Source organism: Leptidea sinapis, chromosome 38, assembly GCF_905404315.1.
Source record: "Leptidea sinapis chromosome 38, ilLepSina1.1, whole genome shotgun sequence".
NCBI classification, from domain to species: domain Eukaryota; kingdom Metazoa; phylum Arthropoda; class Insecta; order Lepidoptera; family Pieridae; genus Leptidea; species Leptidea sinapis.
In genome coordinates this window covers 4,528,269-4,552,256 of record NC_066302.1, presented here as the reverse complement: position 1 = coordinate 4,552,256, position 23,988 = coordinate 4,528,269, and the positions used below count along the sequence as shown (strand labels likewise).

The 23,988-nt window shown below is 35.8% G+C and overlaps 1 protein-coding gene across 30 annotated transcripts in view; it reads left to right on the top strand.

The window, feature by feature from the left end:
* The window catches only part of LOC126975850 (tyrosine-protein phosphatase 10D), an 87,905-nt gene extending 79,846 nt beyond the window's left edge, over positions 1 to 8,059 (top strand). For all 30 annotated transcript variants that reach the window (XM_050823893.1, XM_050823923.1, XM_050823922.1 and 27 more), the window contains 2 exons: positions 1,400 to 2,021; positions 3,683 to 8,059. In XM_050823893.1, the coding sequence (XP_050679850.1) occupies positions 1,400 to 2,021; positions 3,683 to 3,714 (654 nt within the window). In that variant the 3' untranslated portion in view covers positions 3,715 to 8,059. The remainder of the gene's footprint in view (positions 1 to 1,399; positions 2,022 to 3,682) is intronic.
* Positions 8,060 to 23,988: the final 15,929 nt, after the last annotated feature.

The following is a 23,988-nucleotide window of genomic DNA, read 5'->3' as shown; positions in this document are numbered from 1 at the left end:
AAAATTATATACGTGATATAGTTAAAATTAATATCGACAATGAGTCGACAATATTATTCGAATATAGACACAACTTATTAGCTATCATTTACTATGAATCCCACCTTACACCTTAGGGAATTAATTAGATGGGAATGGCTGAAAACCAGCGCTGCATGAAAATATTATTTCAGGCAGCATAAGCTGAGCCTACTCCCTTTTGTCTTAATGTATGTTTTGTAATAAGCTGGTGATATTGTATACTTAAATTAAGTTCAAGGCAATAAATTTTATTATTATTATTATTATTATTATTATCACAATTTTGACGATTATCTAAAAAGAGTACAATATTTTTTATATATATATCTTAATGAAAGATGAAATGTATCAACTACAAAAAGAGTGCTGTTGTACAAGTTAATAGTTCTTCTATATATATTGCATAGTTGGTATGACACATATCTATGGAAAATTAATTGCGGGAACGAGGTGATTTGCTTGGAATTCTAAAGCTTATTTTATTTATTAGAGAGGGTGAGTCGACAATATTATTTAATAATTTTATATAAGAATATGGTGTCTAAATATCTACGCCGATGGGATATTATGACGTTTGGCAGAAACATGAGAGTCTTTGAATACATTTCCCGTGCGGTAATCAAGTTGTTTCAATAATTTATTCTCAACTTTATCAAGTCTAGAACCTGATATTGCGGGCTCCACATAACTGCACCGAATTCAAGTATGCTTCTTACGTACGAGGAATATAGTATTTTAAGAGTAGAAGGCTGAATGAAAGGTTTTGTGATACGAAATATAAAGCCAAGCAGTTTAAACGATTGATTAATAATATTATTAAGGTGTATATTAAAATGCATCTTAGAATCTAGGGTAATTCCAAGATCTCTGGTTTCCATAACCCTTTTAAGACTTGCACTACCTAGATTATAATCGAAGATTATCTTATTCTGTTTGAGAATTGTTATTTATGAGAGAACCTTGTGAATGAGATAACTTGACAGATATATAGAGAGAAAAGTAAAGGACCCAAATGGGAACCCTGAGGAACTCCGGAAGTACCATTAAGAAAATTAAAATGTGACCTCTTAATACAACTGCTTGACTTCGATTACTAATGTATGATTTAATCCATCTTAGAAGGTCGCTCTGTATACCGAATGAAGATAATTTCGTTATGAGGAGGTTATGATTTAGTTTGTCAAATGCTTTGGAAAAGTCTGTATATATTGCGTCAACTGGACATCCGGCGTCTAGTGCGTTTAGAATAAAATCTGGTAAACAAACTTAATCGGTATCTACACTCCTACCTCGAAAGAAGCCTGTGAAAGAACATGTTGTGGAGAAAGGTGATGTTCAAGTGCTTCGGCTAATTGGTCAGTAACATGTCACATTGCAGGGCCCGCTGCACTGCACGCGCGACGACTTCTGGCGCATGTGCTGGGAGAGCGGGTCGCGCGCCATCGTGATGCTCACGCGCTGCGTGGAGAAGGGCCGCGAGAAGTGCGACCGCTACTGGCCCTACGACACGCGGCCGGTGTACTACGGCGACATCGCCGTGACCGCGCTCAACGAGTCGCGCTACCCCGACTGGACCGTGACGGAGCTGGCCGTGTGCCGCGGCGCCGAGCAGCGCGTCGTGGCCCACTTCCACTTCACCACGTGGCCCGACTTCGGCGTGCCCGAGCCGCCCACCACGCTGGCCCGCTTCGTGCGCGCCTTCCGCGAGCGCGTGCCGCCCGACGCGCGGCCCGTGCTGGTGCACTGCAGCGCCGGCGTGGGCCGCTCCGGCACCTTCGTCACGCTGGACCGCGCGCTGCAGCAGCTGGCCGCGCACGCCGACCACCTGGACATCTTCGGCATGGTGTGGGCGCTGCGGCGCGAGCGCGTGTGGATGGTGCAGACGGAGCAGCAGTACATCTGCGTGCACCAGTGCGTGGTGGCGGCGCTGGAGGGCGCCGACCTGGCGCCGCCCGCGCCGCAGCACGCCGGCCACCACCACAACAACGCCGCCTTCGAAGGTGAGCGAGCCGGTCTGACGGCGACCATCTGTGTGATGTATATGTCTATTGATATATTCAATATGCTGACAGGTGGCGACGCACCACTCGTGCACGTAAGCCACTTGCTCTCTCGCACACTTGCGTGCATCTTCGTATTTTAATTTTTTTGTATATTAACCACTCATTTTTTATTATGAACATAATTCGACTACGAAACTATATTTTCTATAATAACTTTTACATACTCATTTGCATCGTATAGTAATAATAATATTCATTTGATATTTTATTTAGCCTTGACAACATCGACCTCTAAAATTTTGGGTCAAGTTTCATCAATAATTGTTATACAGGTGTAAATTTTTAACACCACCTGGAAGAAACCAAACATTTTTTTTTATACAGACACAAAAGTGCTTTTAAACTAACACATACGAAATCGGCTAAAATACAAAAAGTAAACATAATTGCTCGAACTCTATTTTCTTGGAATCACAAATTATTTCTTTTAGTTCTATTCATTTCGGGTAAGCCTAAACTCATGCCTTACGCATTTCTTCCGTTGAAATTATGTTTGCATTAACCAATGCGTGCAAAGATTCTACTTTTTTTACCTAAATACTTATTCATCATTTCAGTGAATAATTAATTTCGTCAAAGACAATTGTTATTAACTAACACAAGTAATCAGATGAACTCTTGAGTAAAAGTGCTTAATTAAGTCCCTTTGAATCAGGCTATAAAAAAAACTTCTGAGTATTTTTTAAAATTTCTATTGTTTTATTGGAAATGTTGAACTTTGTCGTTTAAGAATGGAAAACAATATCATTCATGTGACCACCACGACTAGCTGGGCAGTACCCATCAAATCAACCCAATTTGTCAGAACATTTTCGATTGTTCCGGCTTAAATCTCTTCAATGGTAACTTCGATTTCACATTTCAACGCTTCAATTATCTCTGGATGGTTTGCATAACATTTATCGTTAATGGTTCCTCACAGAAAATAATTCTTCACAGCTCCGAGCTACTATTCAAAATAGGATATAAGATCACTTATTGGAAGTCAAAAACTACTCATTCGAAAAAGTAAAGTAAGCCCTTTTATTTTTAATATTTCCCAATTTTGTTCGAGCATATAGTGTCCCATTTTGCAAATGTCAAAGATAAAATTAACTTCCAGTCAAAAATTGAATGTCATTCAACCTTTCAAAGTCAAAGTAACCGGTACTTCAAATTTAATACACTAGATAGGCCCACCTTTTATATTGTATTTTAGCCTGTTCAATTGCCGCGTGTTGCCAGCATGTTATCTTTAAATCCTGTTGTTTTTTTAATAAAGGAAAGGCATTTGATTAAATTTTCCTGTCTTCAATGTTTCGAGTTCTGTCCCTCCAGATGGCGTTAAAATGGCAGCCTGTATATAACTCAGTGGCGATACGCCGGGTTTTACGCATTCACTCCGTGATTTATCCCTAGTTATTGAAAAATAGACTCTGTGCACTCCTTAATTATAATATTCTTTCCTGTACCAGTTTAACAACACCTATTATGATAAATAGTATGGATACTTCGTGCAGAGTTTGTGCGTGTGTGTGTGTGCATGCATGAGTGTAGTATCGCTAGCCGCGTGTGTAAGGTAATCTGCGCATTCTGATTGGTCGTTTAATATGTTTCAGATGACGAGGGTATCGCCGAGTCGGGAATGTGAAAGGTGATGCCCCGCCACAGTCCAGAAGCCGATGGCGACACACAATATGTGACTGATCGAACCGTGGTGTATTATGTACAGGTCTCATTATCTTGTCGCATCGATGATACGTTAGCCTGGCTAATAAAGCCTCGTCAAAAAATTGACAACCCATTTTATTTATTCATAACTGAATATCAAGCGTATTTAATTTGCTAGAATTTCTCGGAGTGAAATCATATCAGATAAGATTTATCAAGTTTAATGTTGTGCTTATAAAGTCTTGTAGCTCATATATATAGCGCCGACGATAAAATATCGATTTTACAAAACAAATAATAAAAATAGAGATAATGTGGCTTGTTGTAGACGTGTTCTCTAGCAGAATAACAGCAGCTTCCGTCCTTGTATAATAAATACTATAATTAAGTAAATAATATCGACATGCTTTTGTAAAAATGTATATTAAAATGTGGACCAAGTATTTGATACGGGCTTAATTGTGTGTAAATGTATACGTTGAGTTCATCACATTGACCGTAAGTGCATGTGTGCGGCACCGCAACGATCTTTGTGTGAGTAGTCAAAGTCAAATAATTTTTAAATTACTGAATTTACCAATGTGTTCGTAACTCGTAAATTCAACGGCTACTCTTTTCAATCAAATAGAGTATTTACAATGGCTGTAAAATACATAACAAATTAGTTTGTAAGGTGCTGCATCCAATATATGAATCGTGTTTAAATAATATAAATTATTTCATAAAAAGTAATAAAGAATTAAATGTATAAATATAAATTATCGTATATTGGAAGCAACAACCTTTAGAGCTCGAATTCATTGTTTGTGTAAGTATGCTTCGTGAACATGATGGTCGTGATTACTGTCACAATTAGTAATTGCATCCAACAATTACAATGATTTATTAACTGTAACAAATCGACCTGGCACCACAAGGAGCAAACGAAATCCCCGCTGCCGTCAGGCTAAGCGCTACTTGGCTATCTGACACGAAATTATTTTGTCCCAAGTCTTGAACGAATCTTCCCGAAACTAGTACGACATAAGTTCACATGTAACGAAAGTGCGTTCGAGCTTGCGTCTAACAACATTTACATCAAAAATTAATATGTTGTAATTACACACACACACATTTATATCTAATTGGATTTACAAATTATAATCAAACTCAAACACTGTAAATTAAATTGATCGAAGATAAAATCTATGGGTTGTAGGGATGGGCTGAACTCGGCATTCGGTTCAACCGAAACTTTGCGGCTTGAACAGAATTTCGGCTTATTCGATACAAGAAAAAAACTAAACAAAACATATCCACTTTTTTGATTGAAAATAATAGAACCAAAAATCGAAAAGAAAGTTATTTAAAACACTTGCAATAAGAAAATACTAATATTTCTCAACTTAAATCTCGTTAAAACACCTAGAACATGCAATAATATGTTAAATGTAAACAAAAACGCATGCGTCATGAAGATGCTGTCTCCCTCATTAACTCCCTCAAAATCAACAGAACTTCTTTGATTTTAACCGAATGTTCGGCCGGAGTTCGTATTCGGTTCAAACCACTTTCGGCCCATCACTAATGAATTGTTTTTTCACCTTAATTGTTATTTATATCAAAGATCTTGAGGTTGTTATTTTCCATTGGCGGAAATTTGTTCAGAACAATTTTAAAAGTTTTTTTCAGTATCTTATACATTATGCACGTAGTACAGAATGTAAGAAGTATGTTTATTAAGGTTGAGCCATACTTCCTGTATCTTTTATGTTGCTTATGCAGGTGTATCGCAGTAATTTTTATAATCAAATTTTAAGCTTTATACACGTGCCATACTGTAATCTGGCCAAAGGTGTGCACGCCCTTGGTGTCTTACGATCAATGTGTTGAGATTTATTATTTAGTACTTAAGTAATGTAGCTAAAGATTATTTTAACTTGCGCCGATGAACAATACAATCTTACTGGTGGTAGGCATTATTATATTGTCTCTTATAGTGTATCAAAAGTAAAAATTTCAATAACTTCATCAAATTATTATGGTATATTATAGATAGTTAGATAGATATATATAAAGAGCTGTATTTTATTATAAAAATCATATTTTGTAGATACAGAGAGCGATAATAGAAAGATGTTAAACAGTGATATCTATCTCTAGATAATGTTTATGATAATCGATTTAAAATGCGTCACAATTTAAGTTTGTGTGGTTGATCAGCGCGGGTCAGACGCAATAATATACTGTATAGTAGTTGGTAGGGTAGACATAAAAAGGAGCATGATTACTGAATCTCAAAATGTACTTAAACTATTTTTGTAAAAAATATTTTATTATTTACTCGTTTATATATTAACAATCAAGTTTTTATATAGTATATTATATAATGAATTATTGTTTCTACAAATAATATTTATAGATTTATACAGGGTATTTATTATGACCGTCCAATTAACGAAAATCAATAATTATTTATACACCAACTATTTTTGTGAAATTTTTATGATTTTCAATAATGTATTTATTAAAACGTTTTAATTTTTACACATTTTGAATTAAATGTTCGACTCAGATTGACGCGCATATTAATTTTATATTGTTAATAGTATAATTTTTAGTTCTGTCAAATTATACGTATGTATAAAAGGCAGAAAATATTCCTTTATTGGTAGCTATTGTATAACTGCAGGTAAACCTCGTAGCATAATTAATAGATGGTAAATGGTGCGAAACAATGCTTTGCTATGTACTTCATGATTTATTTTCGTATATAAATTTAAATTAACCCAATTGATCTTGTTGCAAAATATTAAAATAAAAGTATGTTAACCATAAATGCAGCTATTGTATCAAACTCAAAACAATGTATCTGAATCCCTTGCAGCTAATAGAGTACTGTACCATTTATAATGTACTTGTATATTTTTAAATTTAACCGCAATTAAATCCTTTATAATATGTACCTTTATTTAAATAGTCAAATATACAACTCACACGGCTGCCAAATAGCACAGTTACTCAAACAATGGCAGCGTTATTTTGATACTATTACTTCAACACGATCTGTTGAAAGCTAATATTACTAGCTCACGGAATGGACAGACAAGTGGAAGTGCCTAGCAGCTATCGCGTGTGTGACGTGTCTCACTGAGTCAATATAATATTAAGTCGTTATTTGTGTTTGACGTGACGTCACGAACAATACGAGTAATATAACAACGATGACCTGTGCAATTTGCAACAATGGTTTAACATCAGTAACTTAATAATATTATATGAAAGCCTTTAAAAAAACCTTATTTGTGACTTTAATGCTAACTAAAACCTACATTTAACTATTGATACTTAAAGCCAAAATCAATTCGCGTCTTCATTATCCTTCACTGTCATTGTAAAATAATTGTGTATACCCAGTACGCTTTTTTTGCTAAGAGTAGCGGTAAATAATAATTGTATTCTATACTAGCCCCCGATTCTATATACCCCGCGACGTCGTTCGCGTACGTATTTTTACACCTTGGGTTACATTACTGGACTTTTAGTAGGGATCCCTATTTTTTTTTAAACGTAACATAGCCTATAACACTCGGCGATAGTGTAGCTTCCCAACAGTGAAAGAATTATTCAAATCGGTTCAGTAGTTGTGGAGCCTATTCAATGCAAACAATCAAATCTTTCCTCTTTATAATATTAGTATAGATAATACTGTTGAAGTTGCATTACAGCATCCTCTGACATTGAAAAGTCGCATTTGTTCTTCATTAGGTAGTTATATATAGAAATGTTTAACAGTTTTTGCACATAATATGACATCTATTTCAAAGATAAGTTAGATATAGCATTAAATAGTGAAATTAATAGATTTCGTTCTTATGAAAATGATAACAGCTGCGTATGACTGTGACCTGTGTTTGAATAATAATGTTGAAATAGGAATAATCTTGTTATTGAAAAATAAGGAATTTTATTACAGGATTCTGTAGCCTTGAGGAATATTTAAACGAATAACTAAATTTATTATTTGAATTAAAAAACTTTGATCAAGTATATAAATCATTTACACTAAATGCGCATTTATAATTTAAAGTCAATTAAATCATTATTTTTGGTCTATTGCAAATAAAGGAATTTTTAGGGCTCTTCCACATGAATTTTGTATTCTGTGTAATAATTAATATGAAGTATGTTCTGGTGAAAAGTACAGATGATATTCATTTATCTTCCTGAGGTGTGTAATAAATTATTGTGCCAAGGTGACAGTTTTATATATTTACTGATCTTATTGCATTATAATATTGTGTCTCAGTACATGAATACTTTGCTAAATAAACTTGTTTTTTAGAGTATTTGTTTTATTTTTAATTTTGTTAAAGGAACATGATGCCGCTTAAGCGATTTTTTCCAATGTTATCTCTCTGAAGTGAAGTCTCAAAATGGCTTGATTACAGGGCTATAACTTAGAAGTTAATAAACCATGACATAATTGTTTGTGTCACACTAAAATGCTTGTTTTTGTGTTTATTTGCATTATTTTAATATTTTGAAGTGAAACTTCTTTATCAACGTATGAGAGAAATTTTATAGCAAATCGTCACGATTTTCGGTTACGCGCCACCTTGTTTAAATCTAAGATGGCCGCCGCGCAAAATTATTCTTTCAGCGGTATGTAATCGTATCCTACGTTTTGGAGGATGTAGACAACGAATTTGGGATCATTTTTTGAATCCAAGATGGCCGCTGCGAAAAATAAATGATTTCAACAATATGGCTATCGAATCCGAGGTTTTCGAGAGTACTGAAAACGAATTTGGGATAATTTTTGTAAAACCAAGATGGCCGCCGCACAAATTTATGATTTCAACAATATGGATATCGTATCCGAGGTTCTCTAGGGTGCAGAGAACAAATTTGGGATCATTCATGAAGTACAAGATGGCCGCCGCGCAAAATTATGATTTGAATAATATGGATATCGTCTCCGAGGTTCTCGAGTGGCTTGTGTGGCTTTTTATCACCATCGTCGGTATTATTGATGCGAAAACAAGCTATTCCATCTCGGCAACCCTTGGGCAATTGGAGAAATACACTTTGTCCTTCACATAACCCCACAAAAAGTAGTCCAAGTGTGAGAGCCGGAGAACGAGCAGGCCATAGCACCGGTCCCCCGCGGCCGATCCATCATCGCGGAAAGCGAACGTTAAGATGTTCTCGTACGTTGCGAGCAAAATGTGTCGGAGCTCCATCATGCTGAAACATCATGTTGCTTTGGTTCTCAAAGTAGTTCCAAAAGTAAGTAAGAAGAAAAGAATTATGAATTAACAATAGAAAAACTATGAAAGTAGACAATTATTAGGTAAAATATGTACGTAATTAATAATCTGGTTCATTGACATGACAGCTTTCTAGGGTTGACAAAAATTTTGACTTTGATAATCTTAATAAATATAAATTACGTGACACGTTGTTTGTCCGCGATGGATTCCTAAACGAATGAACTAAATGATTTAAATGGGGATTACTTCATAGAGTGCTGTTAGGTCCAAGAGAGATAGGATACTTTTTATTTAGATTTGGGACCCATCATTATTTTTATTTCCAATATTTGTTTTGTATGGACATATATTCTGTGACACGGTTTGACAGTTCTGCTGTGAAACAATTTCACTATAACAACAAGGAGCATACGTTAAAAAAAATCTTGATGTTATGAAATATTATTGACAATTCATAAAAAACAGTATTTTATTTATTATCTACAGAACGTCAGTCGGGTCAGCTAGTTAATTATATTTTTTACGGGGTATTTTGTAACACGTAGAGATATTAAGTATATCAATGAGAAATAGGCAGCTATCATTAATAGTTACTAAGATCAAAATAATCTTCACAGACATATTTGGCCCTAAAGGGCCAATTAAATCAAAAAATTATTAAATTTAATATAAGGTCAACTAAGGGAAATTCGTCAATGGGGTAAATGCTGCTTTTTGCCATTTCTCAAAAACTTATCGAAATGCAACAACTTCATCTATCTAGAGGTAGCCGTTTGAACTATATTCGTCACTAAAAATAGAAACAGATCGCGAGTTATGTTCGGACGATCATAAAAGGTCTTTTTAAAAATTATTATTTATTACACAAATCACCAATTACAATAATATTAAAAACCAGAGTGAATACCGTTAAAGAAGGAACATAGTGCCAAGTGCTGTCACCATAGAATAAATAGACATGTAAAACTTTGACATTTAAAGTCAAAGTTAATGTGTGGGAAATTTAAATTAAATGGAGAGCCAAAAGAGCTTCATTTACATATGTGTTACTTAATACAAGACTGGAGCGAAAGTGAGCAATAACAATATTAAATTAGAGACAATCGAAGTTCAGCGTCAGCGTCCATTCACTTGTGCAATCTGCAACTCAGCTCTTTCACAAAGATGGGGCCCGGTAACGCGCGTTATACGTTATTATAAACTCGGAAATTTGACAAATCTACCATTTTAAAAATAACTTATTTTTCCGCAAGAGGTGCAGCGTGGGGAGAGTGCTTTCAATCAATAAAAATCTGGTTTCTGATTGATTTTTTATAAGATTTTATATTACAAATACGCAGTAGTTATTTTGATTCTAAAGATCGTAATAGTTGAGGTATGATGATGTAAATTTGAGGTTATTACAAGAAATTTTAGGCTAAATGCGTCTGGTTTTTGGGTAAATGCATCTGTGTAAAGCATTTACCCCGATATCATGGGTGCTCAACATTTTTTTTATGGTATAGGAGGACAAACGAGCGTACGGCTCACCTGTTGTTAAGTGATCACCGCCGCCCACATTCTCTTGCAACACCAGAGGAATCATAAGAGCGTTGCCGGTCTTTAAGGAAGGTGTACGCGCTTTTTTTGAAGGTACCCATGTCGTATCGTCTCGGAACCACTGCACAAGGAAGCTCATTCCACAGCTTTGTAGTACGACGAAGAAAGCTCCTTGAAAACCGCACTGGACCACTACACATCCAGATGGTGGGGATGATATCCTAACTTGTGGCGTGTCGTGCGAAAGTGGAATTCGGCGGCAGGAATCAGGTTAAACAGCTCTTCGGAACACTCCCCGTGATAAATGCGGTAGAAGACACACAATGAAGCGACGTCTCGACGCAACACCAAGTGAGCCGTTCAAAGAGCACTGGGTCCCCGACAATTCGAGCTGCTCTGCGTTGCACGCGGTCAAATGGATCGAGCTGATACTGGGGTGTGCCAGACCAGAGATGACAGCAATACTCTATGTGTGGCCCGACCTGCGTTTTGTAGAGCGCTAGAATGTGGGCCGGCTTGAAGTATTGCCGTGCTCTATTAATGATCCCCAGCTTCTTAGAAGCCAATTTGGCTTTGCCCTCCAGATGGCCACGGAATTGGCAATCGCTCGAGATTTCGAGACCCAGTATTCCTATAGTAGGCGAGACTTGAAGGGAAGTGTGCGAAGAGCGGTGATACGGGAAATGGGGATTTTTAGTGGTAAACGCGCAAACTTGAGTCTTCTGGGGGTTAAATTGGACAAGGTTCAACTTACCCCATTCCGCGACCTTCTCGAGAGAGGACTCGATAGAGGCCACAAGTTTCTCCCGGCACTGGTCGACGATTTCCCGAGAGAGACTGTTTGGCCCGTGTATACGGCCTATCACCAGTGCTGTCGTCTGCATAGCAATGTATGTTGGAGGTGTCCATCATATCATTGATATGCAGAAGAAACAGCGTGGGAGATAGCACACAGCCTTGGGGCACTCCAGCGTGCACGGGCTAGGGATTCGAGAAACAGCCGTCAACAATGACCTGTATGCTGCGCCCAGTGAGGAAGCTGGAGGTCCACTTGCATAAGCTCTCGGGAAGCCCATATGATGGAAGTTTTGATAGGAGCGTCTTGTGCCATACACGATTAAAGGCCTTTGCTATATCCAGGTTAACTGCCAGGCCTTCCCCTTGCTTTCAATAGCCACCGCCCATCTATGTGTTAGGTATACCAGAAGATCGCCAGTCGACCGACCATGTCGAGAGCCGTACTGCCGGTCGTTGATCAACTGGTTACCCTCAAGGTATACCAAGAGCTGGCGGTTAATTATGCTCTCTATGATCTTGGAGAGCAGGGAAGTAATAGCAATAGGCCTGTAGTTTGCCGGATCCAAACTGTCTCCTTTTTAATTTATTTTATTTCGTTTTGTTTTATTTTACTTAAATTTTCACAATTTTAAAATTAATTGTCATTTTGAATTTGATTATTTTTTTTTTTTTTTGAACCAACAGCACACAAAAATTAAACTAATAACAAAAATATTATGCGATGGCCGACTGCCAATTACAGGTTCACACTATTTATGGTATAACATTTAACGCTCTAATTAAACTATGATTAAATCAAAATAAAAAATAATTAACTAATAAATATAAAGGTGTGTATGAGTGTATGTGTGTATGAGTGTATGGGCGTATGAGTGTGTGTGCGTATGTCTTAAGTCGTTTTCAACTCTTCGATTACAGTATACTTAAAATGATTTCCTTTTTGAAAGAGCTTTTAGTATGGACGAAAATATCTGTTGGTAAGAAATGTTTAGTATAGCAGCTAAAGGTACGGCAGACCACCGAATTCTGTGCATAAATAGAGTGAGTAATTGGGACATTAAAAAGGGTGGTATGCCTTGTACGCTTATTCGGGATTCTAAGTTGCATGAATGAAGATGTAAGCTCGTTATTATTACTTAATTAATTATTACAATACAATGATAAATTGTTATCATCTATGTATATGGGTATAGAGTTATAGACATATATGAATAGCATGAACCGTTATGATTTTTTATTAAATTTTTAAGATACATACAAATAAAACCCAATATTCTGTAAAGGTTCATGCTACAGAATATTCTGTTAAAAAGACTATATAATATATTCTTATGAACCTACATATTTATTACTTACTCTGTGTAGCAGAAACAGTTCTCTATAGTGTAAAGCTATACTCTATATCTTGAGTGAAGAATAGAAAAATAAAAATGAAGACTTGGCTGTATGGGCTTTTGACCCCTTTGCCTGTCCAGATGGACGAACAGAACCAAAAAAAACTCTATATCTTGAGAAAAAAAGCGCGGGAACTCTTGATTGCTTAGGGCGGTCTTTTTAACTATAAAATTAAATATTTCTATTATATTGTATATAATCCTCATATTTTTGAAAAATATATAAGTATTTGTATATGTTTATCATTTAATTTGTTTAGTATAAGTAAAAGTCTATGTATTTAGTGATTTAGGTTTGTGCTAAGAGATGTCGAAAAGGCGGAAAAAACCAAGCCGGAACGAGATAAAGGTGAGTCTATTTTAGATTCCACCTCTGAAAGTAGCGAATACTCAGATTCGCGTACAGTTTTGGAAGACCATGAGGACTTTTATTTTCCATATAGGGTGGCCTATTATCGCCGATATCCGGAAGACGCAGGTGCCGGTCATGAATTTATAGTCTTCATAGAGAGTGTCACTGAACAGCCACTTGGTAGTCGTGACATGCTAACTCTTAGTAGCTACTAATCACGCTTCATTAAAGGCATTAAATATCTTAAGAAACTCAACAAATATAAGATTGTAGTGTTTGAACGACCCAATTTGGCTAATACATTCCTAGACAACACGACATTTTTAAGGGAACAAAATATTAAGGCGTCCATCCCAGCTGGTGCCACTGAATTGTCTGGAGTGATTTCCTCCGTACCCATTGATATGTCCAACAAAAAAATTTTCAAATCTTTGTCAAGTACAAAAAAAAAATATTTCTGTTCGGCGTATAATAAAAAAAAACAAATCCGATAGTGGTTTTATATTACAACCTACACAGGCAGTCATTATTACTTTTGCGTCATCTACTTCACTCCCAGATTACGTTCACTTAAAGATGTGGCGTCTACCAGTGCGACCTTATGTGCCGCCAGTTAAGCAGTGTTTCCGATGCCTTAAGTTTGACCACTTGGCAAAATTCTGTAAGAATGCTCAGCGTTGCTCGATCTACACTGAAAATCATTCATATAAAGAATGTACTATACCTATTGACAAAGCAGTATGTGTGCACTGTGAAGGTAACCATCTTGCAGTATCAGGTCAAATCCCTGTAAAACAAAAAAAGATATTGGATAGTAAAAATAAAAGTAAAACACCATTATCAGATTTATTTAAACATCCAACAAACTTTCCATGACTCAATAAGACAGAGAACACACATGACATCATTAATTAAATTTTATCCAATCCAGCAGCAATGAACCTAATCACAGAATCAATAATAAAAGTCATTACACTAAATAAAACACAGAATCAAAGCATTAGCTCACACGCAATTAGTTCAGCTATTAAAGATACCATAGAAATTAAAAATAAAACGTCACATTCAACTGTCACAAACTTAACATAGTACAGTGGAATGCTCAAAGTCTGTTGAGTAACAGACTTGAGCTTCAAAACCTACTTTATGAGCAGGACATACACATAGCACTTATATCAGAAACTTGGCTTAAACCAAATATACAGTTTTCTATCAGAGGTTATACAATACTAAGAAATTATTGTGGTAATGATCACAATGGTGTAGCAATTTTTGTTAGAAATGGCATTTATTTTCAAAAGTTAGAAACATTTTCTGATAACTTCTTGCAAAATGTAGCAATCAAAATTAAATACAAACAAAAAGACATCTCAATTGTTAGCTTTTATAGTCCTGGCAACAGTGTACCTAACTTTGACAAATCTAAATTTAATAGACTGTTGCATAGTATTCCAAAACCACTAATAATTGCTGGTGATTTTAATGCTCACCATACCACTTGGGGTTGTAATTCTAGAGGTAGAGACATCATGGATGTATAGGCGTGGAAGGAAATGGACAAGCTGATTATCTTGCTAAATCTATTGTGAATAGTAATCAGATACATACTGCTTTGAACATTCCCATACCACACACAGATGCACTGTCTCACTTTAAAGGTACATTCCTGCAAGACTTTTAGAATTATTGTCAACAAGTTATTCAAACAAAGGGCAAATGGTTAGCCCATATTAAAAACGAAATCTCTCCTCCCTGGTTTGTTTAAAAGAAAAAATACTTACACAGAAAATTTTACACCACAATTTGTCGGTTACGTCTGGGACATTCTCGTAGTGGTGCTCATTTATTTAGGATCGGTGTTTTAGATTCTCCAACTTGTCAATTCTGTAATTTATCCATCGAAACTCTTGATCACATTTTCTTTGACTGTCCCCAATATAATCTTCAAAGATTTACATTGATAGACTGCCTCTTGGATATTTATAAGAATGCTGAAGGCATCCCGCGCTCACTTCAGCAGTTATTGAAAACTTATGACTGCTTCGTGCCGCTTTACAAATTTATAGTTTCAACGGTAGGCGAAATTTGAATATACGGCTTGGCTTTTGACACAATCCCTTACACAGACTTAAAACATATTCGTCCATAAATTATTATTGGACTTGTGTTTATAATGTAAATTTTAATGTATAAATGTAAATATTATATTTAACTCTTTTATATATTCAACTAATATTCATCATTATTACTTATGATTCATGTATAATATATTTCTTATAACGTATATGAGATTTATATTTTAGTATTATATCTTAAAAGTTTAATATTAATAATAAGGGGCTAAGCTTGATCTTCATTGGAACAAGAATATTATCAATAAAAGACTTGGCTTCGGCCTTTCATGCGAACCTATTTGTATATGAAGAAAATGAAACATGAGGAACACGAAATACTACTTTTATGGGAAATTGTACTATTTATGTTTGAAGATGAAGATTATATAAATACTTAGCTTGATTTTGAACAAGCTGTGTAATGTGCTGAATAGAAAAATAAAAATGAGGACTTGGCTGTTTGACCCCTTTGCCTGTCCAGATGGACGAACAGAACCAAAAAAAAACTGTATCTTGATTTCTTATCTATCTGTGGGCTGTCAGCTCGAAAGACTACAGAAATATTATTTTCTATGGCACTCCCGTCTCTTGAACGTAGTGTTTAAATTCTCTTTGTACAGAAATTGGAATAGAACTCCTCTGAAGTTGTTAAGTCTAGTCTGAACACAGTCTGAACTCTGAAGTCTCAGCTTTGTGATCGGTTCACGCTTGTCGTGTTGCGGTTCGTGTGCTATTTCACAATTGACTTTCATCGCCTCGTAAGTTGCGAAATTATTTATATTATAGTGTTATTTAATTATTGTGTATAAATTAAAAGCGGACCATATTTACCGAGATTTAGAAAACTCAGGATAATTGGAGAGTCACTCAAGATCACTCGATCGAGTCGAGTCGATGCGTCACCTTTGTGAGCCATTTTACAAGTTCCTGTTAATTTAGATTTTGTGTGCATCTTCTTCAATATAGTATGCAATGTTCAAAAGCTAGCACCAATACTCAGATGTATTACATGAAAATGCTATAGAAGCCCGTAAAAGTACATGTTTAATTATAACCCCTTAAACTTGTATGGTCCTTGGTGGTGCAGATGTTTAGTAACGCTTTGTTAGGATTTACCATTCTAATCATTTTCAAGGTTCGTCTTTGTCATAATATTTGTGCTCATAATAGTAAATACATTGCTTTTCATTCAATAACTGATAAACTTAAGCAAATGCAGGTTCCATTAAATTTTGCATCACCACAGGTATGTATTACATCTGAATTCTAAACCAATCTTTACTTATATGATATGATATAAAACTAATATATTTATAGACTGCATTAATGTATTTTTAAATCAAAACTACCAACTGTAACATCAATAAAGGTAGAAATACAATTTGTTTAGTTTAAAAATTATAGCTTCACTGTTACTATTCATGCTCATATCCCAATAATCACTACCTGTCAAATAGGTGAAGTAGTTTGGTTAACTATTTAATAATAAATAAGCCACTATTGGCAATGAAGCTAATGAACAGCAGATATTTAAATATATATATTCAAGTAGTTCTTATTTTACTGAACAATCAGACCCATCGCTGATCTCTTGCATACTATTATTTCTAATATTCTAATGTACCAAGGTATTCTATCATGTATCAGATTTGATCTAGAATGTGTTCTAGCCATTAGTATGACTTATATTATATTATGTAATAGAAATAAAAACCAACAGTAATGATTTTAGTAAAAACTGTCGTAGTAACTCTTGGTGTGCACAATAATGTTATAAATACAACAATATTCATTTACATATTATTATTTTTTTTTTTCAATTATACAATTTAATCTATAAATCAGTATTAATATTCGAATGATAATAGTAAAACCATGTAATTTTCTGAGATTTATGCTATTTGACTTCTACATAAACTATCACTTAATTTTATGTAAAGATATGATAGTAGGTTGTAGGATAGGAATGTTGGGATCCATATTGCCAATCTGCCACTGAGTGAATGTGGCGACGCGCGCGGTTGCAAAGTGCGATTCCGAGGGTGGAGTGGGTCCAAAGTAGGTCAATGATAGCAAACTAGGCCGCGACCGGAGCCTCTCGCGTAAGTCGGCTCCCCCCACAACCCCTACATAAATCCGCAAGGAAGTAACCTTCGCCTCATTGCTGTTCGGTGTTCGCTCTAAGTTCGAGTATAACTTCGTAATTCGCGGCATAGAGATGCGTGAGGTTTTGTAACAGAAGCGTGTGATGCGCGCACTTTTTAAGCGAGAGGTCGTCAGCACCGGGCTGAGCGGTGACTCCGCGCATGTCTTGACCTTGACTAGGTTAGGTCCGGGCGGGTATCGACCTCGCGCGTTCTACCTCTTACCGGCATCATCACTAAAATAGAACATAACTATAAAGATCTTCTTTGAAAGTTTGGACGAGCGACAGACAACCCGTCTCTCGCTCGCGTCTCTGAAACAGTGACCTTCGTATTTATAATTCGTAACTAGTGTCTCATTCTCGTCGGAATCGGACCAGCCGGATAGCCGCTGTATCAAAAAGTAGTTTTTAATGTCCATTTATATGTCAGCATTAAACGAATCGCACAATGAATAAAAGTAAAATCTTAAAATGATCTTTTGTCGAAATTCCGTCGCTGCACGAGACTGTCGGGCGGGCGCGGGGTGAAGCACGTGTGTGGGCGGGGAGCGGGCGGCTGCGGGGTCATTGTCCGCAGCAAGGTGAGGCCTCGCTCGGCGTCCGCCGCCGCGTCAGCTGGGGGATGCCACCCCGGGCGTACGGCCCCTCCCGACCCTCCGCGACACACGCGGACACAGACCTCAACATTACCAGTTTAATTGATTATAAGCAATGTTTGGTTGCTTTTATAAATTTCAACCAGATAACCACTTTTCTCATTTTGAGATAGTTTTTGAAATCATAAGTCGTTTATTTAAAAAAAATTGTGATATTAAAGACGTACATTTTATCATTTACCATCGCGTCAGTAAAGTTGAGCTTTCATGAGAAGAATTGGCAAAGAAACTCATTGGTAACTCTTTGAAATCAATTAACATTACAACCAAAATACATATTAAAACGTTGGGACGTATAATTGTGTATTATTCAAACTAAAGTCTTACGGAAGATAAAAGTTGATGGCACTGTAATTTCAAAATAGGCTATTCGACGCGTCTATAAAATATAATTGAGATATTTGTTAATGTAAATTTACATACTTAAAAATTATATAATAACTTCCTACATAAAAAGATTAATGGGCCAAGTTAATTGTATGTCCAGAGTGTGGGTTAGTGCAGTGACCCTATATCATACACAACTAGAGGAAACATTTAGCTCAGGCCTTTTCAGATTAATAATTCCAAAGCAACAAACTAGACGAGAACATCATCTGTGCGATTTACGGCCGTTTTCAATAACCTATCTTGCCTTAGTTTAACTTACTAGAGGTTGACAAATCTCTCCTTTTACGCTTACTTACTTTTCAATAACCTATCGACACAAATCATTGGACTATAACTATATTGGACACAACTATGGATAGATAAGATCTTTTCATTAAACGGTGACAGCAATGTATCCGTAACTAAAGATACGTTATTTAAAACGGCCGTAAGATAACAGCTGCTGCTCTGTCTAAGAATCATGAGTTAAGACCTCAACTATCAGGGTTTCGTTCTCGGCAATTTTATGTTCCAAAATCTAACCAAACGTAACGAAGTTTTGGAGACAGAATGGATATAAATATTCCGTATCGGGCTGTTTTGATATTTTGGCTTATTGTCGGATTTGTATACTAACTAGGCCTCTGTTTGCGGTCTACGTGATTAAGAAGTTTTAAGCATTTTTGAAGACAAGTTCTTATTCGGAAATAATCTAGCGTATAATCCAAACAGAAAAGAGTCTAGAACGTTTGTACGGAAATTGGGCAACTAATATTTCCTCTTATCCAGATCCGCGGTTAACCAATTCACTTGAATTATAAAACTAGTCGCAAAAGAAATAAAAAGAAATGCACCGATTTAAGTATTGGAGAACCGAATACCGTAAACCGGCTTCAACGTCTCAGCCATTCTTTGCAGTGTGTTTCTTGATCACTCAAAATTCGTATAGCTATATAATATATATATTCCACCGGCTACAACCGGTTTGAATTCGCTTCGATGCTCAAGTGCAAAACGACCACATCGCGAATAGTTTTCATCACGAAGGAAGATGTAGTCTCTCAGACATCTTTATTTATTACCTTTTCATGAGCAATATTTTAGTAACTACTCGTGATTGATTTAGTTGTTATGAAGTTTTCTGGAGAATTACCCTAATATGCCTTTTAGATCCTCCTTTCGTCCGATTGATACATACCCTTTATAGTCTGTTTCGTAGTCTGCTAATATTTTTTCTGTTCAAGACTTTAAAAAATATGCAAACGTTTTGGATCTCTATCTAAAAATCTTATACCATTAAACGAGGAATTCTTGTATATATATGAAATCTCGGAAACGGCTCCAACGATTTAATTTAGTATACAGGTAGTTTCGGGGGCGATAAATCGATCTAGATAGGTTTCCATTCCAAAATGTAGTTTTATCCGTGTTTTATTGAGAAACAGCTACAATAACATTAGAATACAAAGGTAAATTTCGCCACTATATACAAGGCTATAATAGCTCAGATGGTACATTGGGTGATCCGGAAAACAGAAGACCCCGGTTCGAATCCAGACAACCAATTAGTTTATTTTTTGTTCAAGTTTTGTACCTTCCTAAAAATCGTCGTCGACCAGGTACTTATAATAATAAAACATTGACCTCATACATCAAAAATAGTTTCTGTATACTTATATTATCTGTATACTTGTCTTAGAATTCCTTACTTAAACACTATAGCATGACACGAGATTTATTCTAGAAATGTAGTATATATAATGCATTTGTAGGCAGTTCTTACTTCTTATTTCTGATAAGTTAGGGTTCATGAAGGTCGACAACACTTGTCATTACTTCCGCGCTGCAAGTCGCCGTATATCTACTCGCACGACCGATGCGCCTTTTCTTATTATAAAAATAGTTATTATTCCAAGTCGAAATTTCTATGATAATAAGGTTTTATGGCAATAAGGCACGAGACGAGCAGGATGTTCAGCTGATGGTAATTGAAACACCCTGGCCATAAGTCACCTTGAGACATAAGATGTAAAGTCTTATTTGTCCGATAATTTCACTAGCTCCCTACGGCCGCAGCGCCCTTCCGACCGAAACAATAATGCTTACACATTACTGCTTCACGACAGAAAAAGGCGCCGTTGTGGAACCCATAATCTAGCCGGCATCCTATGCAAAGAAAAGTTAGTCAAAGTAGGAGGTTGTTGATTGTGATCCATGCTCCTCTGTCTAGTGAAGTGCTGGAGTACTCGCGTATTCCTGCGTCACACAACCTTGTGGCATCCCCAACAGGTCACTGACGTGTCTGTCGCTCAGACTTGTAATCTATGACACTTAAGAAGTTAATACAATATATTATTATGAGACTTGATTACTTTGGCAAAACAAACTTTATGGATGACCGCTTTTATTTGCCTTAAGCATTTCATTGAACCCGTTTCTCATCCCTTCAGAATTCGTGACGTGGCATAAGTCGCCATTGTATTTAACTAGGTATTTTAAACATTGTTCAATTATAAATCTCAATGTGCCAGAACTAGAATAGTTGTAACGGATTTTGCGAATACGAATAAATTTATGTGCAAAATTAAATACAGGATTTAAATTTATTATAAGTAGGTACCTACTTATAACGACTCTTAATCTACACTGAACAAAGAAATAGTGCCTAATTTATTTTAATTTTTAATTAATAATTGTCATTAATTAATTATGCTGTTTCTTTTTGGTATAATTATATGTATATATATATAATAGTTTGACTATATTACAAAAAATTATAAAGAACCGTAACTTGATAAAATTATTATTTTTTTCGAAAAAATAAATACGAAAGTAGACCATTATGACACTTTTTTCCGTGTTACTTACTTACGCCTACAGCTTTAAATAAAATTGGTATACTTGTGAAGTATGTGTTGTACCAACACTACACAAGTCTCGATTTTGGCTTAATTATTAAAAAAAATGTTGTATGGCACTTACGTATAAATTACTAAATATTTCATAATATGTACATTGTTTGCACAGATTATACCTTTTATCTGGTATTTTAATGGTTTACTACGCGGCTAAAGCAAGCCTATACCACTTTGATATGTATTATATCCGTAAAAATAATGATTTTTGGTAGGTATTATATATTCGTCTTAGGCCTTGTCGACATATCGATTAATCGATTAATGTCAAATGAAAGGTCTTTCTTCACGCAAGTTCGTTACTTTCTCCGTATGGAAATATGGACCCGGCCTGAAACGGCGGTTGCAAAAATTTTTATGAAATACAATTACCAAAGGACTCTATAATTCAATTAAATTCCAAATAAGGAACTTTGGTAAGATGTAGATGAAAATGGAGTTGACGAGTTGGCCAGATCAAATGTGGCTACCACTCGCATCAACTCGCTCAACCCTGTGATATCGAGTTCTTCCAGTGAAGTATGTACAGAATCCGGACCATGGCTAAGTAGTTCAATAACCTGTTCCTTCTGTACCTCTCTGGGAGACTGATTTTGCTAACATATTAGAACCTTTTTCCCCCCAAAATAATAATCAAAATGGATGAACACTTGATGAACCCCAGCTGTAGTGCAGGCGGTCGAACAAACATGAAGGATATCCCTAAAGTAGAGTTGTAGCTTCCTGCCGTAGTTAATATATACGTTAGTAAATAAATTTAAAAGGAATGGAGACTATTGGTAATTTGTATATTAAATTCTTGATTTTCTAAAAACTTTAAGTATTACCGTGGTGTAACTAGCATACTGGCACTAGATTCGACTGACACAGCATTCGAAAATTAAATCTTTCGCATAAGCATGTTTCGTTTACGCGGACGTGACTTCTTTTACAAGTACGATCATTACTTTTTAGCGTTATATCTATATTTAGGCTCTTCACAAGTCTCTGTTGAAATTGTCCTCAATGTTGATTTCCTTTGTTGAGGTTGGAGGTTCTCCCTGCCCTCATTTGTTGTATTTAAATTTAAACGGCGCTGTCTCATACTATGAGTTTAGTTGGTCTACACATATTCAGACAAATAAGTTAGTGTACTTCAGATTCCCTAAAAATCAATAAATAAATAAAAAATAACAAAAAAACAACTGACTTCAAAAAAAACATTACATTATATTGATTATTAAATAGTAGAAGAGTTCGGAGTTATTTTTTACTACTTTTACTTTTAGTGCATTTGTTTAAAAAAATGATGATATTCATTTAATTCGTATTCTTGTCGTTACTTTGAGTGTGATGTTATAGATACTTTTTATGTAGGTGATATATATTATGCTAACCAAGAACAAGAAACTTAAACATTTAACAGGAGTTTATCTTTAACTAGAGTAGTGTTAAACGGATTAATTGATAAAGCAAATTCAGTTTATGTATTGTATTGTTTAGTTACAGTTTAGAACGATCGCTAGTCGGAAACTCTACGTTACCTCGTTGGCATTGAGGGCCTATATACATTGACTAACTTGATACACTGCACAATGACGCTACGAGTTATTCGATATTACTCTAGTTATTCTATGGCCCTTCGCTTCGCCCAGCTACAATTTGATTTCTTCCTCTCAAATTCCATTCTTTAGTTTTATTTGTTATTTGAAACGAATTTACAACGACACCAAAGGGTAAAAATACCTATATATGATCATGTGAACAGTCGAGAAGACTATGAATGCGTTCCGAGATTTAATGGCGATCATAGTAATTTCTTCATTAGGAATTTCTCTATACACTATCGAATGAATCAAAAAAATGCTTTTTATGGAAATGGAGGAGAAGCTACCTACCTATCCGGCCGACGACGCCTTTCTCAATGAATATTTGAAAACACTACTGCTTGAACGAAATCAAATGCGTTCAAGGAAGTGTGAAATAGAATAGAAGGAATAGTATGAAAACCTTGTAAAAATGTTGAAGAAAATTAGTGAAATGAAAGGGAAACATAAAAAGATAGAGGGTTGTCTGATGACTTCCGAGACAATCTTTAATCAGAAATGAAAAATACGCGATAGATTGACAGTAATAAGAAGTGTTTCTACTTAATAAAAGTTAATCTTAAACTTCTGGAAGATTCTGAAGTCAAAGGTTTGGTCTAAAGAAATCACGGTTGCGTGGAAGTCGGTGCCATAGCTTTAATTTGCTGCCGAGTTGTGTTAAAGCTGAATGAGACAGTCGGTACCGCATATATATTATCTTACGGCCGTTCCCAATACTCAGTCTATCTTCGGTTGTGGCCTACTTGAGATAAAAATCGTAACTATCGTTGACTTTTCTGTCCCAATAAACTTATCGACGGTAACTCACCTTATGCTCACACGCTGTCTGTCAATGGGAGGACGTATAGCTTACCAGCAATAGAAGTTTGTATGGAAATTGCAATTCACGCGTCCCAATATAAGGTGATAAGAATGACTTATCGGGTATATTGGGATATATATAAGCTACAGCTTAGTAGAAGGTGGTAATTTGTCTCTATCTATAGATAGTATATTGGGAACGGCCTTTACTCGTATTATATTTAATATTATGTGGTGTTTTTGTTTATTGTCAGGCGAGGTGTGAGGCGGTGCGAGTGAGCGGAGTGTTCGCGTACGCTCGGGTCGGCAGCTCGTGTCCTCGGGCTCGC